We start from the raw sequence: 13182 nt of genomic DNA on the forward strand, positions 1-13182 counted from the left end.
AGCACATCGTAAATAAATATCTTATTTTGTCCATGCATGTCTACAGAATAATGGCCCAAAGTTCCAACCATGTGATCCTTCATGTTAGTTAATTACTCTCCCTTGCGTGCAATGTACACTCTGACTCCGAAGAAGGGACAACAGGCTAATGAGAGTCCCTCAAGGGAACTCCCTCCTCGTGCTGACTCTTTTTGCTTAATTAACTTCCCCAAGGGATGAAGCAAAAGGTAATTTCAAGTAATGAAGGTATGTTTTGTTAAAATTACAGCTAAGAAACAAGAACCGATTCTCAGACGAAAAACGCCATCTCCATCGTGTGTGAGGCATAAGTTAAGAGAAATAGAATCGAAAGCTTACAGTATCTGTGCAACCCCTGTCTTTTACACTTCAGCTGTAGAGAAGGTGCCATTGTCACCTTCTGACACTGAGAACCCCAAAATCTGGATCATCATCGGAGTGGTGATTCCTCTACTGGTGGCCATTGTCATTATTGCCATCCTCTACTGGAAATTGTGCCGGTCAGACAAGTTGGAGTTCCAGCCAGATGCCATGACGTCCATCCAGCAGAGACAGAAGGTAGATACTGCAGCGCTTTTCTGGAATCAAGGTTTATTTACTTATTTAAACCTATTTCAGGTTGTCCTCTTACTTATTGTTTATGACAATCAAAGAAAGAGATTATAGCTGTCAGGACAGCATTATTTCAGCAGGGATTTTATGAAATAACATGAGCTGGATTGGTCATGTAATATTGGAATGGACTGTACCATTTAGTACTGTACTTTTTTTTTCTCCACGTTTTTCGATATTATCTGTAGGACAAACTCAATTCCCAAAAAGTAGGCACAGTGTGTTAAACATAAAGAAAAACAGAATAAAATGAATTCCAAATCATGATCAACCAAAGACAAGATAAATTGAAAATCAGATCAGGTTTTTTTAAAATTGTTTTTAGCAAATGATCATTAACTTTGAATCTTACGGCTGCAACACGTTCCAAAAAGCTGGTACAGGTGGCACAAAAGACTGCGAAAGTTGAGGAATGCTCATCAAACACCTGTTTGGAACATCCAACAGGTGAACAGGCCATGTGGGACCAGGCTTCTCTGGACCTGAGCTCATCGAAGATGGGCTGATGCAAAGTGTTCTGTGGTCTGATGAGTCCACGTTTCAAATTGTTTTTGGAAATTGTGGACGTCGCGTCTTTCTTCATTGGAATTGGGTTTATATTTGAACAGTATGACATAGTGTCACTGTTGAATGGTTCACTGGCCTGACTTCCATGCAGACAGCATGTGCAGCAGCAGCTCCCACTCACTGAAGGTGTGAATGCAAATGTTAACTGGTTGTCTGTCCCTATATGTACACATTATTGACTTGAATGGACTCCACTTGTGGCTTTACATCGGTTTGGATAGGTTCCATCTTCCTGCAAGCCAGAACAGAAAAAGTTGTATAGATAATTACTGTACAACAAAGTTGTTTCTTTTCTTCCAAGAAACACATAGCTTAGCATTTTGCATGGGTCCTAAAACAGCACCAGACACCAATATTGTTTCTCAGATGCTCATTCCTTAGGCAAGTCCCATCTCCCGACATCATTATAGGGTACTTAAATGTATTTTTAGCCTTCCTGTCTTACTAGGCAGTGTTTGATGTGTCTTTGTCAAGTTTTTCCCCTCTTCTACCAGTAAATGCTCTGCTTTCAAGCTCATGAACTCATCTTGCTGTAATTTGGTTACATGTACAAAAGAGACTAATTTGACTTCATAATCTGTCACATAATACCACTCACCCTCTGCTCACAGTCTGCTACCTCACAGAGCCCCGTTCACTGGGCACTACCTCAACATGAGATGGGTAAAGAGCTTAGCAAAGAAGGAGAGTGGTGTTATGAGGAGGAAGAGGAGGAATATGAAGAGGAAGAGAATGAGGAGGAAATCGATGTTAAAGACAGAAAGGTATCATTTAGGAGTTGCAGAGTAGTACTTATTCGTTTCCTATTAAAAGACGTTTCCTATTAAAAGATTGCGTAGCTACAGATGGGACGAATCCACCTGTCAACTGTTGCTTCTGCTCAGGGAACAATCACTCTAAAGAGCGAAGACCGTACAAACTGTGAGAAGGAGGAGGAAGAAAGCAATGAAGAAGGGGATCACGAGGAAGAGGAGGAAGAAAAAGAAATTAAGCAGCCTGAAACAAAGCCATTCAAAGCAGAAGAAAAGCATGGACAAAAAAACAAAGCAACACAAAAGAGAACAGAGGGGATGAAGAAAGAAGAGCGAATGACAGTGTTCCCAAAGGGAAGGCGGGTCAAGAAGGAGGTACAGGCTGTAGTAGCCAAACAGATTGTTTGGCTCATGCTTTGCCATCTGTAAACTGTGTCATGTCTCCCCCAATAGTTGTTGTTCTTTGGATTTGTAGGGGCGTAAAATATCTCTGTGTTGAAGTATTAGATTTAGAGCTTATGTTTAGAGTGTGTGTTTGTTGTGGCTAAAATTAGCTATTTAGTTTACCAATTAGCCTCCTCAATCCTATCATTCAGTTTTGGTGTGGGTTACAAAAAAAAAAGGGTCAATATTTCCAATCGTGTACATTTGGGATCACTGGAAGGCTGCCAGTGTTTGTATGACAGACACACTGCACAGATATCCACACCATATCAAATAAACATCACCCATCTTACAAGCAGTAGGTGTGTTTGTATTTTTCTCAGGCAAGGGTTGAGAACATAAAGAATTTCTTTGACCTCAATTTCACACATGACTCATCACTGTCATACAAACCTCTTATCCAACATAACTTGATTTGAAGATGTGACAACACAATTTAGTCTTTTTTTTCCAAGGCATCCATGCCAAGCCAGAACCAAGTTGTAACCCTGATGTTGACTTAAGCATTCACATTTTGAAAGCAGACTCGTAAAGTAAATGTCTCTTGTTTCAGTTACAGGCCCCCAGTGTGAAAGGCTTTGACTTTGCTAAGCTGCATCTCGGCCAGCAGAATAGAGATGATGTCATGGTGGTCCAAGAATCCATCCCAGCGGGGCCTCTGCCCATCTCAGATAAGGAAGGCCCCAGTTCTTCCCAGAACGGGGATGTCCCCACCCCCAAATCTAAAAACTCTGCCTCCTCCACCAGAGCATCCCGCAGCTTTCGAAGACGAGAAAGGTCAGTGCTCCTGGCAGTGCAAAGGAGGAGGGGTTTTTATCACTACAGTTTTTCTGTTCAAGGTTTTATGAAACCAAAGAAAGAAAATAGCATGATAGAACCAGATCGAAACTTCTCTCCATTAGCCAATCCATGTCGGCTTTATTGTCAAATATGCTCTGTGTACGACATACAGCACAGATGAAATTTCTTTCCTCTCAACCACAGTCCAAACATGCAGTGCATTAAAAACACACACAGCTAAAAATAAGATTAATATTCTTCCGTTATCGGTTCTATCCAGCCAAAGAAATAAATTCACATCGATATAAATTTTTAAACTACCATCCTAGTGTGTAAGTTTGATTTTTAAGGTTTAGCGATTGTATTTAAAGCACAAAAAAAGAGGAATACCTCCTTGCGAGAAAGTCAGCTTTCCTTGCATGTTATTTTTACATTATACACACGCACACACACACACACTGTACCTCCAGTGAGTGTTTTTATCTTTTTTAGGTTGCAATGTTGTTAAGTGGTCATGTTAATGCATTTGCATTCTGTTAACAGAAATAGGCTCAACAGTATTAATAATAATGTCACCACTGATTCTGATTGTACTGTGCTTATTTTGTTGCTGTTTTTTTTTTACTTTAAAATCTAAAGTCAATAAGATTAGTAAACTCAATTCTCTCAGTCAGCAACACTCACAAAGATTCGCTGATCAATAATTGATATACGAGACTGCGAGGGCTATTTATTTATTTATTTGTTTATGTATTTCTTGTCTCCCTCGTCCTCAGTTTGTCCAAATATGGCCCCATACACCAGTGGGGATTCAATCTCGCCAAGAAGAATACATTAAGAATTTCATTATTCTAACAAGCTTTGAACCAAACACATTATCTTAGAAACTTCCCAGCTTTGACCTCTAAACTAAACTGTTAGTTTTTATTATGCACGCTATTCCAACACGCAACTCCATCCTCATGCTTAAATTATTCATTCAAGTGTGTATTTTGTGCTTAGGATCTCTCCGTCAGACGGCGATTCCATGGTGAGTGACCGCTCCAGTGGGCGCGAGTCAACTGAGATGAACCAGATAGCCCAGGCCACACCTAGTGACAGCAAACAGACGAGTAAGATCCCCATCAATGTTTTAAATGGCAAGTGGCCCTGGCAACACTCAAGCCATTTTTCTACACACAGCAAAAGAGGGGGAGGGGAAGAAAAACACTGGAAAGAACTGACCGGGCTATGTGACTAAGTGAGATGATGTTCTGTGTCTCACGAGAATTTCGTTGGAAAAGTACCAACTAAAAAAAGAGTGTACAAAAATGTTAAATTAAACTTTCTAGCAATATATGGCAAAAAAAAACAACTTAGCATGCACTCCTACATTTTGAGTTAAATTGTGTGGGATTAGCATATGTAGCATGGTTATCGCATGTTCTGTTGTTGGAAAAACAAAACATTTTATCAATTATAATTGTCAGAAAAGGGCATTACTTTTCGGACAACATCTTATTAAATTTAAGAGCAGGGTGTACGGCATTACAGGGAGAAACGGGACACATGAAGGATCCTTATTTTGTGTCCAAAATTAGTCCCAAAAAGAAAAAGAAGGGAAACAAAAAGCGGAAGTTATTTTGACAGCATGTCGACAGATTGAAGGTTGCAGCGCCACTCTGAGACGCACTGAAGCCAGAAGCATTCAAGCATACTAACTTAATCTACCACACTGCAGCCTGCCTGATCTCGCCCACACTCGACTGACCTCAGTTTTTTCAGGTTTTTTTTTTTACTGATAAATCTTTTCCTGTAACGATCAGCATGGTGTTTGTGAATAGAGTCTGTTGTGTACGAGATAACACGGACCACAATGTGGACGCAGTATTTTTGAAGTAGAGACAAGAAGTTTTCATCACTTTTAACCATTTCATGCACCCTATAACTGATAACATGATAAGCTGTCCCTGAAAGGGTTAAATGAACTCATTATGACCTGTGGGAAAGCTGCTATCATTCATGGGAACTATGAATGACCTTAACATGTGGGGCCCTATTTTCATGCCCAGCCCAAATCTATATGGTATAACAGCGCACATGGGTGATGTTTTCTTTCTTTTGCTATTTTCGTACATTCATGGGCACAGTTAGAAATGGGCGCTTGCGTCATTATGGGACTGAACACGGCCGACTTGATTCCCGGCCAATCAAAGTGGCTCTCCTCATTCCCCTTCAGCGCAGGTGAGGCATGCGGTTGAAAGGTTCATGGACTCCCTGGATCCGCGCAGGAGATTGGCACATGCAAAATACGTTTATAAGAAAAAAAGATCCCCACTTGCGCAGGATGTAAAGTTGGCCGTTGATACAGTGAGAAAGCCACATACTGACATTGATCTAATTCAGCAGTGGGTGAAACTCTTGTGATAAACTTATCCACATGAATCACACATTTACTGGCGTTCTGTTTAACACTGTTGTATTTGTACTCATCAGTACACTACAGATATTTTACTCATCATGTGCAGGTTCAAACAGCACATGACAGCAGCAATGCCCTCATCAAAAATGCTTTTTAGTGTAGCGGTGAAATTGTGACAGGCCATGCAATATGTACTTGTCAAACAATGTTTTTGATTCAAACCTACCTGGCATGTAACCCGGAGTGCTAAATACTCCTTGCATTTTCAGGAGTTTGTTGACATTTTCAGGGACAAATATTAATTTTGTTTGGAAGCAGGACATGTCATTCAAGTTATGTTCATTGATAGTTCATATTAATCTGAAAGGGAATATTTTTGATGTTGCATTGCTGAGCTTTACAAAGATCCACATTTAAATCTCCACTGATTTGTGAACAGCCCTAAAATGTACCTTTCTCCTCTCAAGTTGTAAGATTTCCGGCATGTGCCTGTTGCATGCTTGATATATCATGTTAATTTGTTCACTGCTGTGTGCGGGGATCCTTGCTTCATGACAGAGTATAAAATATGTGTGACCCACCAGTTGACCATCACTGTTCTCAATTTAGAATCACATCTGAATGCCCTTTGTCGCAATCGATTTGTGGTCTTTGAACTTTACCGAGGACTGATCTTTTCCATTAAAACTGTCTTTCCTTTCTATTGCGGTGCAGGCAAAAATATAATTGGTAAGACTTTGTCTTCTTTCCATCCGCATCTGTGAATCTCCAATTATTTTGTTTGGTTCTGTGATAGTTTTATTCTTTGCTTGTTCCTACCATTCATCACTGTCAGCCCAACTGTCAGCGACATGAGTTAAATGAAATGTTGTTACGGTCTCCACAAAATCTTTACCTTTTTTTTGGGGGGGGGGGGGCATGACCCTAATCATCGTTTCTACAAGACGACCTAGTTTGACTCAATGAGGTCATTTACATTCATGAACTGCAGTGTTCAAGACTTTTAAACTGTTATTTCAATCCCTACAGGGCCGCCTCCTTCAAATGGTCTCAATGAACAGATGTCATCCGCTTCCATATTTGAACATGTTGATCGGATGTCACGGGCCACAGATGTAAGCCGAAGACTCCCCAACAAAGTGCAGCTAATTGCTATGCAGCCCATGACGGTCCCACCCCTGAACAGCCACCCTGGTACTGGCAAATTGCCCGATACCAACAAGGAGGTTCGCCTTTCTTGATCCTCATTTTCACATTTGCAGATTGATCGGTCCAAAGTTCACATGTACTTTCGAAATGATGTGTCTTCGCATCAGATCCAAGTAGCAATGAGGCAGAAATCAGAGATTGAGCATCATCGAAACAAGATCCGCCTGCGTGCCAAGAGGAAGGGCCACTATGACTTTCCTGCAATGAATGACATCGACCTTGTGGACCCCAAAGACCAGGATCACATTTACCATAAAGCACAGCTGCAAATGGATAAGATTTTAGATCAAAATGTGCAGGTTCCCTCAGTCTTCAAGGAACCCCCCAAAAAGTTGGTGTAGGTTTCATTTATTTTAATTGTGGAAACTTTTTTTATATGTAATGAGATAAAATGTCATTTTGTATCCAGTGCTCGAGGGAGGCGCTCTCCCAAACAGAGGATTAAGGGGCAGTCAAATGGAGGCATGACAGATGCAGACAAAGATCATCTCATCACCGAAGACACTGACGCTGTTTGTAGGAAATGTCCTGGGGTCAACAATGTGGCTTATGTGGTAAGTTTAATGTGGGTGGCTTGGTCATGAAGACGTCTGTGCGTGGAAGGTCACAACTTTTCGTGGAGCCTTAGCCTCCAGACTGAATGGAACTACTTGGTGGCTTATACATTTTTTTGTGGTATATTTCAGTCGGATCCTGACCAAGCCCCAGGGTTGACCCACAGATGCCCGTCACCCACCACAGATGAGGTCTTCCTAGGTCCCGCTTCCTCACCTCCTGGACATTCCCCTCCCCCGCCCACCTACATGCCTCCACAGCCTTCCATCGAAGAGGCGCGGCAACAAATGCATTCGCTGCTGGATGACGCCTTTGCCCTTGTGTCACCCACTTCCCAGGGCAGTTCCGCTGGGGTGACTCTGCCAGGGGTCAATGCCAATACGTCTGACTCCAGTCCTGCGGGCCGTGGCCTCCGACCTTGGGGCCCATCCTTTCCAGGTTTTGGCCCCTACACTGGTGTAAGTAGCTTATTGTTAGAGGTCGATAAAAACACCACATGACAATTTTAATAATTGATCTGTCTTGAAATCACAAAACAAGTGTATGCTATAGATTCCCTTTCATTTTTTCTTCACTTGTATGTACAATAGCTTCAAAGTGTAATCGTTTTCAACTAATCTCTTAAGTACAGAAGACCATCTGGTGGCCCTCAATACAACGCTGTCAGTTCTCTCTATGGCTAAGGCGTTTCACTAATGTTCACTGCATAGGCTTGATCTTGAGCTCTTTTTGTCGGAGGCGGCCCAAATAGATGCCTGTTGTATAGATAATCACAGGTGATACTTATTTTCTGTGTGATGTTTTGTCAAAAAATAATTCTGTAGATGAAAATTGGATTTATTTCAACTGTTCAAATCAAAAGTGAAACTCAGACGTAAAGATTCATTCAACAACATAAAAATACTAATGATTTCTTATGAAGTTTCTTGAGATGGTATATATGGGATATTTGTTCGATATATCATCATTGATTTTAAATTAAATCAAACAATTCATTCTTTGTAATGTCCATAATCTCCATTTGACTATCACTTTTTTTTTAAATTGAACCTTCCACAATATTCATATTTATTGAGATGTACTTGAATATAAATTTCCTTGCATTGTGTAGCCATAGACAATGGAATAAGACTGAGGGAGGAGAGGGGGATAAAGTTGTTCAGAGACACCTTTTAATTTATTTCAATTTTTACACTTCAATGCCTGTATTTGAATTTGGATACGAAACGGCATCTTGTAAGAGTATAAGGTGTTGAAATCAGTCATTACGAAAAGCAAGTACATCTTATTTATGCTAATAAGCAGCAGCAGTGTTTTTAAAATTGTAAGAACAAATCTAAGAACATTGCTTCATAAAGCTCATTGTCTCCTGTTGTTGTCTTTCATCACTGCTTCCATTCTCTATGCTCCCCTCAGAGATTCGGCGACCTGAGTGTGTCTCCCCCTCTGGTTCAAGGCTTAATGCCAAGGTTAGTAAAGTGTTCATTGGAAACCATGTACTTGAGCACATGTGGATTTTCATTCTCTTTTGTCCTCAACAAAGTCCTTTGATATTGATCAGTGCTGAAAAATACCCACGTTGCCTCGTGTCCTGCATCATCCAGTCAGTCAGACTATGAATAATTTAAGGGATCATTTTTATTTTTTTGGTTTAATGGAACAGGTCTCGGCCTTCCTCTCTTAGCTAGCCCCCAAAACACTCAGGCACTCTAGCAAATGAATACAACACATACACACCGAGAAAGTAGAGCACTGTGCCCAATCTACTTGAGATAAATAAGTTAACAAGTGGTCATGTTTTCCATTAGAAAAAAAGTCGGACTCTTACTGCAGCAAAGTCTTTGTTCTATTGCGCGACTCAATGTTTGGAGGCTTGATTCAGTGAAAGTCTTGTATTCTCCAGGCAGGATCGTGGTCTGACTTACCTTTCCCCAGAAGAGGCACCAGGGCCCGGGGGGCAACTCCAGCTCAACAATTTTTACTCCAGTAGGGGACTCTACGCAGATGAGCTGCCTACATCGGCTCGGCCGCGGCCAGTCGGGGGCACTGCAGGTACAGTTAAAATCCTTTTAAAAATCCCCTGTTTCATATTTACATCCATTTTAATCATTAAAGTCAAGGGTCATCAAGACGACCATAAAATACAAAGAACGTCTACGGAACTAATATTAGGACGCGCTGCGCTAACGGTTAGCTTATCTGGAAACTGCATAGTGCAAACGCTTACCAACATACTTACACTAATACTTACAAACACACCTTTTGTCAATTATATTATGATAGATGACATGAGAGGCACGTTATACAAGCACTTAGCACAACCAGTCTGGCAACAGCAGAATTACGATGCGACCTTTGCTGACTTGGGGGGGTTACAAGTCAACCCGAAAGGCTGATACTCTCTTCAATTATTAAAGGCGTTGAGAGTGAGGCTTACATGAATGGTGTCAGGCATTTACTGGAACGAGTGAATCTCAGGCAGCCAGAGACAGACACGCAACAAACGTTGGAACAAAATAAAATTTATTACACAAGAAGGATGTAACATAATAAAGCCTTGATGTGTCTGTTTTGATGCGTGTGCAGGCGCCCAGCTTCATCAACTTACACAGGTTGGCTTATCCAGCCGTATGAATGGTTATCCCGCCGGGGTCAGGGGCTATCCAGGACAGAATGGAGGCATCGGCTGGAACAACTACCACGAGGACATTTATTGCAGAGCCCTACCAGATAACAGTGCAGTGAGTGCAAATACCTACATAAATCTCTTGTCTTTGTGTGTGTGTGTGTGTGTGTGTGTGTGTGTGTGTGTTGCATGTTTCAATATTCCTTTCACAATTCCTTTTCTCAACTGTCATTTGAAGTGGGTTTGGTTGTTTTCACTGGGATATCTTCATCGTTGCAACAGAAACGCTGTACACTTTTCTTCAGTGGTTCCTGCACTTTGTTATTTTAGACTGAGAATTTCCCTGAAATTTATTTATTTATTTTTACAAAAAGATGTTTGCCATTGCAGTAGCGTAGAGCACAGTACTGTTAAACCTCCCTTTTCATACTGACAGATGTTTATTGCAGCCAAATTGGGTGACCAAAGTATTAGAGACAGCTCGTATGGTGCAATGCACTTCAATAATAAACGCAGCAATATTACCTTTGCCGAGTGTACATCACATGAGGGTGGAGGTAATGTTTTGATCGTTTTGGTTATTTTAATCAAGGTTGTATGCCATTGAAACAACGCATTGGTAAAAACTCTGTGTTTTTAACAACTAAGGTGAGCCTTGGCTTCAACTCAACCCACGAAGCTTGTCTTTCAGTTGAGATGAGTCACTTCAACATAATTACTGTGCTTTCTTATTTAGGCAGGGCTTTATCGCCATCTTGTGCCTCATTACAAAAACAAAAAGAGAACAAAAAGTTCAAATAGGTGAGTTTGTCAGCATTTTGCTTAGGATTGCTTCGGTTCCACATGAAAAGACACAAATACTGTGAGTGAATTTGTGACTGGTGAACCACAAATATGTTTTAGACCAATGTTTTTCAAACTTTTTTGAGCCAATGCACACTTCTGTCATTGAAAAAATATCGCGGCACACCACGAACTGAAAATGTGAAAAAAAACCCTGCTTATTTTAACAATTAACGTGTTGTATTGTTACTATAACCATTTTTAACATTGAAGAATGACGTTATAACAGCTTGAATTGGAATCAAATGAACACAAAAAAACGTATTTTATCATCTTTCATATTTATTGTTACACCGTCGTCCTGCATTCATGCGTCACAAATTTGCTTGTCTCTCGTTTTAACACAAGGCAATTGGCTATCTGGTGCTGCCCCCTAGCGATATGGGAGGGTACTACATGATTAATTTCTGGGCGATAGACCGCACAGGCATACAGATTGGATATTTTTCCGTGGCACACTTGTGTCCACTTGTGGCACAGGGTTTGAAAAACACTGTTTTTGACTACCTAACATTTTATTAAATGCATGGGAAGTCGCCCGAGAGCCGCTCCAACTTAATATGTATCCGACACTTCCTGTCTTGTCCTGACTTCTTCCTCGTCTATCTCGCAGATTCCCAGAAGTGTCATCAGGGAGCCGTCAGCTCCTCCCACCCACTTGGAAGCCGGGGCGGGTTACCCGTCAGATCCACTCTCACTTGATGCGAGCCCTCCCACCCAGTCATCCGCCTCCTTGATCAAGGCCATCCGTGAGGAACTTTTGCGCCTGTCGCAGAAACAGAGTTACCATAGCTGAGGGAGCTCTGACCCCACCTGCTAATGTGACAATGCTTCCTGTGGAAGCCCACCAAGAAGCAAAGCAGAGAGATTGTCCTGCTACACGTCATTATTGAGGTAGCTAATTCATGTTTCTGGATGGTCTTTTGGAGATTTGAAATTAGCCAGGGGGTGTTTTGAGAATGAAATCACCTCCAGTATGTCACTATGGGACAGTGTTATTTACGTGACGAACAGTATGAGATTCGGCATTCACACCCACATTAGATTTAGATATTCAGTGTGGTGATTTTCATGCACACATTGTTTTAAAGAACTGGTAAACCTCCATCTCATCTGAGCCATGCTTTGCCTTCACACTTTGTAGACGTTGATCTGGCTCCATAGTGAAGTCGCAGTTCACAGCCAGTGAATCAGTCCAGTCTCAAAGGAGTCTATAATACTTTACACACCATCAACCCATGATGCTACCTATTTCATGTACCTGAGACAGAATTAGTCAGAGCTGTTACTCCTGGACCTTTTTGGACTATTTGCATTCAAGTCCTTCAAGTTTTGTATGTTTTAGTAATTGTGATTAGAGATGTGAAGCTTTGAAATGCCTTGAAATCATCCATTTTCAAATGTAGATCAAACGGAAGAAAATATATTTACTTGGCAACGCGTCATACATGTGCTCAGTGCTTGGCTTGTGTTTTGCTGCACTGAATGACGACTAGACTACTTGATATAATGCTCAGGTCTGGTGGATTTATTTTATTTTTTTTTAAAAGAAGAAAACAAGAAAATAGCGGTTGATCGCAGTTGATGGAGGTTACACAGGCCTGCAATGCGTTTATTAAATCACCATCTTTATTTCCTGCAGTATTTGATTTTTTAAATGGCATTTAAACACAGGGTACTGTATTTATAATTCATGTCATGCTTATGTGCTTTTAAGGATTTAAAAAAAATTGGTCTTGCCTTGTTTTGTATGCACCATGAACAGGTTGAAGTACTGGTTTATTTCCCTTACACGTCAAGATTATGTCTGACCTGAAATTTTGTTCTATTTAAATAAAGCAAAACAGTAAAAATGTATGTAAAATGTATGTTTTCCTCCTGCTCTTACAGTGTGTGCTGTGCTCAACCATAAGGAACATAAAAAGGCCGGAGGGTGCATTGACAGTGTCTGGTACATGTGTCAAGTTGACACATGTACCAGACTTAGACCTGCAAAAACAAATAACAATAAATAATAAACAACGAAGAAAACAAAGATTTTCTGTACTTTTCTCTGAAACATTGATTAGGGTTTAAAAAGCAATTCCTGAATTTTCGGCAGGCTAATAACACATTTTAAAAGGTACATAGTTCATCATTTGATTTTGACAATTAATATTTGGCCTGGACCAAAATAGAAACAAAAACACTCAACCTACCAGACGATAATCGCATGGAATCAACTTTAGAGACACTTGTAATTGTGGCTCTGCTGACTTTGGATGGGAAAATCTGCCCAAACATCCATCCATATGTGTATGTGTGTGTGTGTGTGTGTGTAGACTGAGGCAGTTTAATTTTGACCTCTATTTTCAGTACCTCGTACTCTGTCTCTA

General features: G+C 40.8%; 1 protein-coding gene across 5 annotated transcripts in view; it reads left to right on the forward strand.

Annotated features, from left to right (window-relative positions):
- The window catches only part of si:ch211-1e14.1 (UPF0606 protein KIAA1549), a 37660-nt gene extending 25321 nt beyond the window's left edge, over positions 1-12339 (forward strand). The window contains exons 11-24 of one of the 5 annotated variants that reach the window (XM_052061596.1): positions 392-576; positions 1809-1961; positions 2082-2324; positions 2947-3170; positions 4176-4285; positions 6289-6303; positions 6604-6800; positions 6891-7120; positions 7193-7337; positions 7470-7796; positions 8755-8807; positions 9242-9390; positions 9925-10079; positions 11421-12339. In XM_052061596.1, coding sequence (XP_051917556.1) covers positions 392-576; positions 1809-1961; positions 2082-2324; positions 2947-3170; positions 4176-4285; positions 6289-6303; positions 6604-6800; positions 6891-7120; positions 7193-7337; positions 7470-7796; positions 8755-8807; positions 9242-9390; positions 9925-10079; positions 11421-11603 — 2369 coding nt within the window. In that variant the 3' untranslated portion in view covers positions 11604-12339. The remainder of the gene's footprint in view (positions 1-391; positions 577-1808; positions 1962-2081; positions 2325-2946; positions 3171-4175; positions 4286-6288; positions 6304-6603; positions 6801-6890; positions 7121-7192; positions 7338-7469; positions 7797-8754; positions 8808-9241; positions 9391-9924; positions 10080-11420) is intronic. The other 4 variants (XM_052061597.1, XM_052061598.1, XM_052061599.1 and 1 more) reach the window with 4 other exon arrangements.
- Positions 12340-13182: the final 843 nt, after the last annotated feature.

The sequence above is a fragment of the Hippocampus zosterae genome, chromosome 3 (genome assembly GCF_025434085.1).
Source record: "Hippocampus zosterae strain Florida chromosome 3, ASM2543408v3, whole genome shotgun sequence".
Taxonomy (NCBI): Eukaryota; Metazoa; Chordata; class Actinopteri; order Syngnathiformes; family Syngnathidae; genus Hippocampus; species Hippocampus zosterae.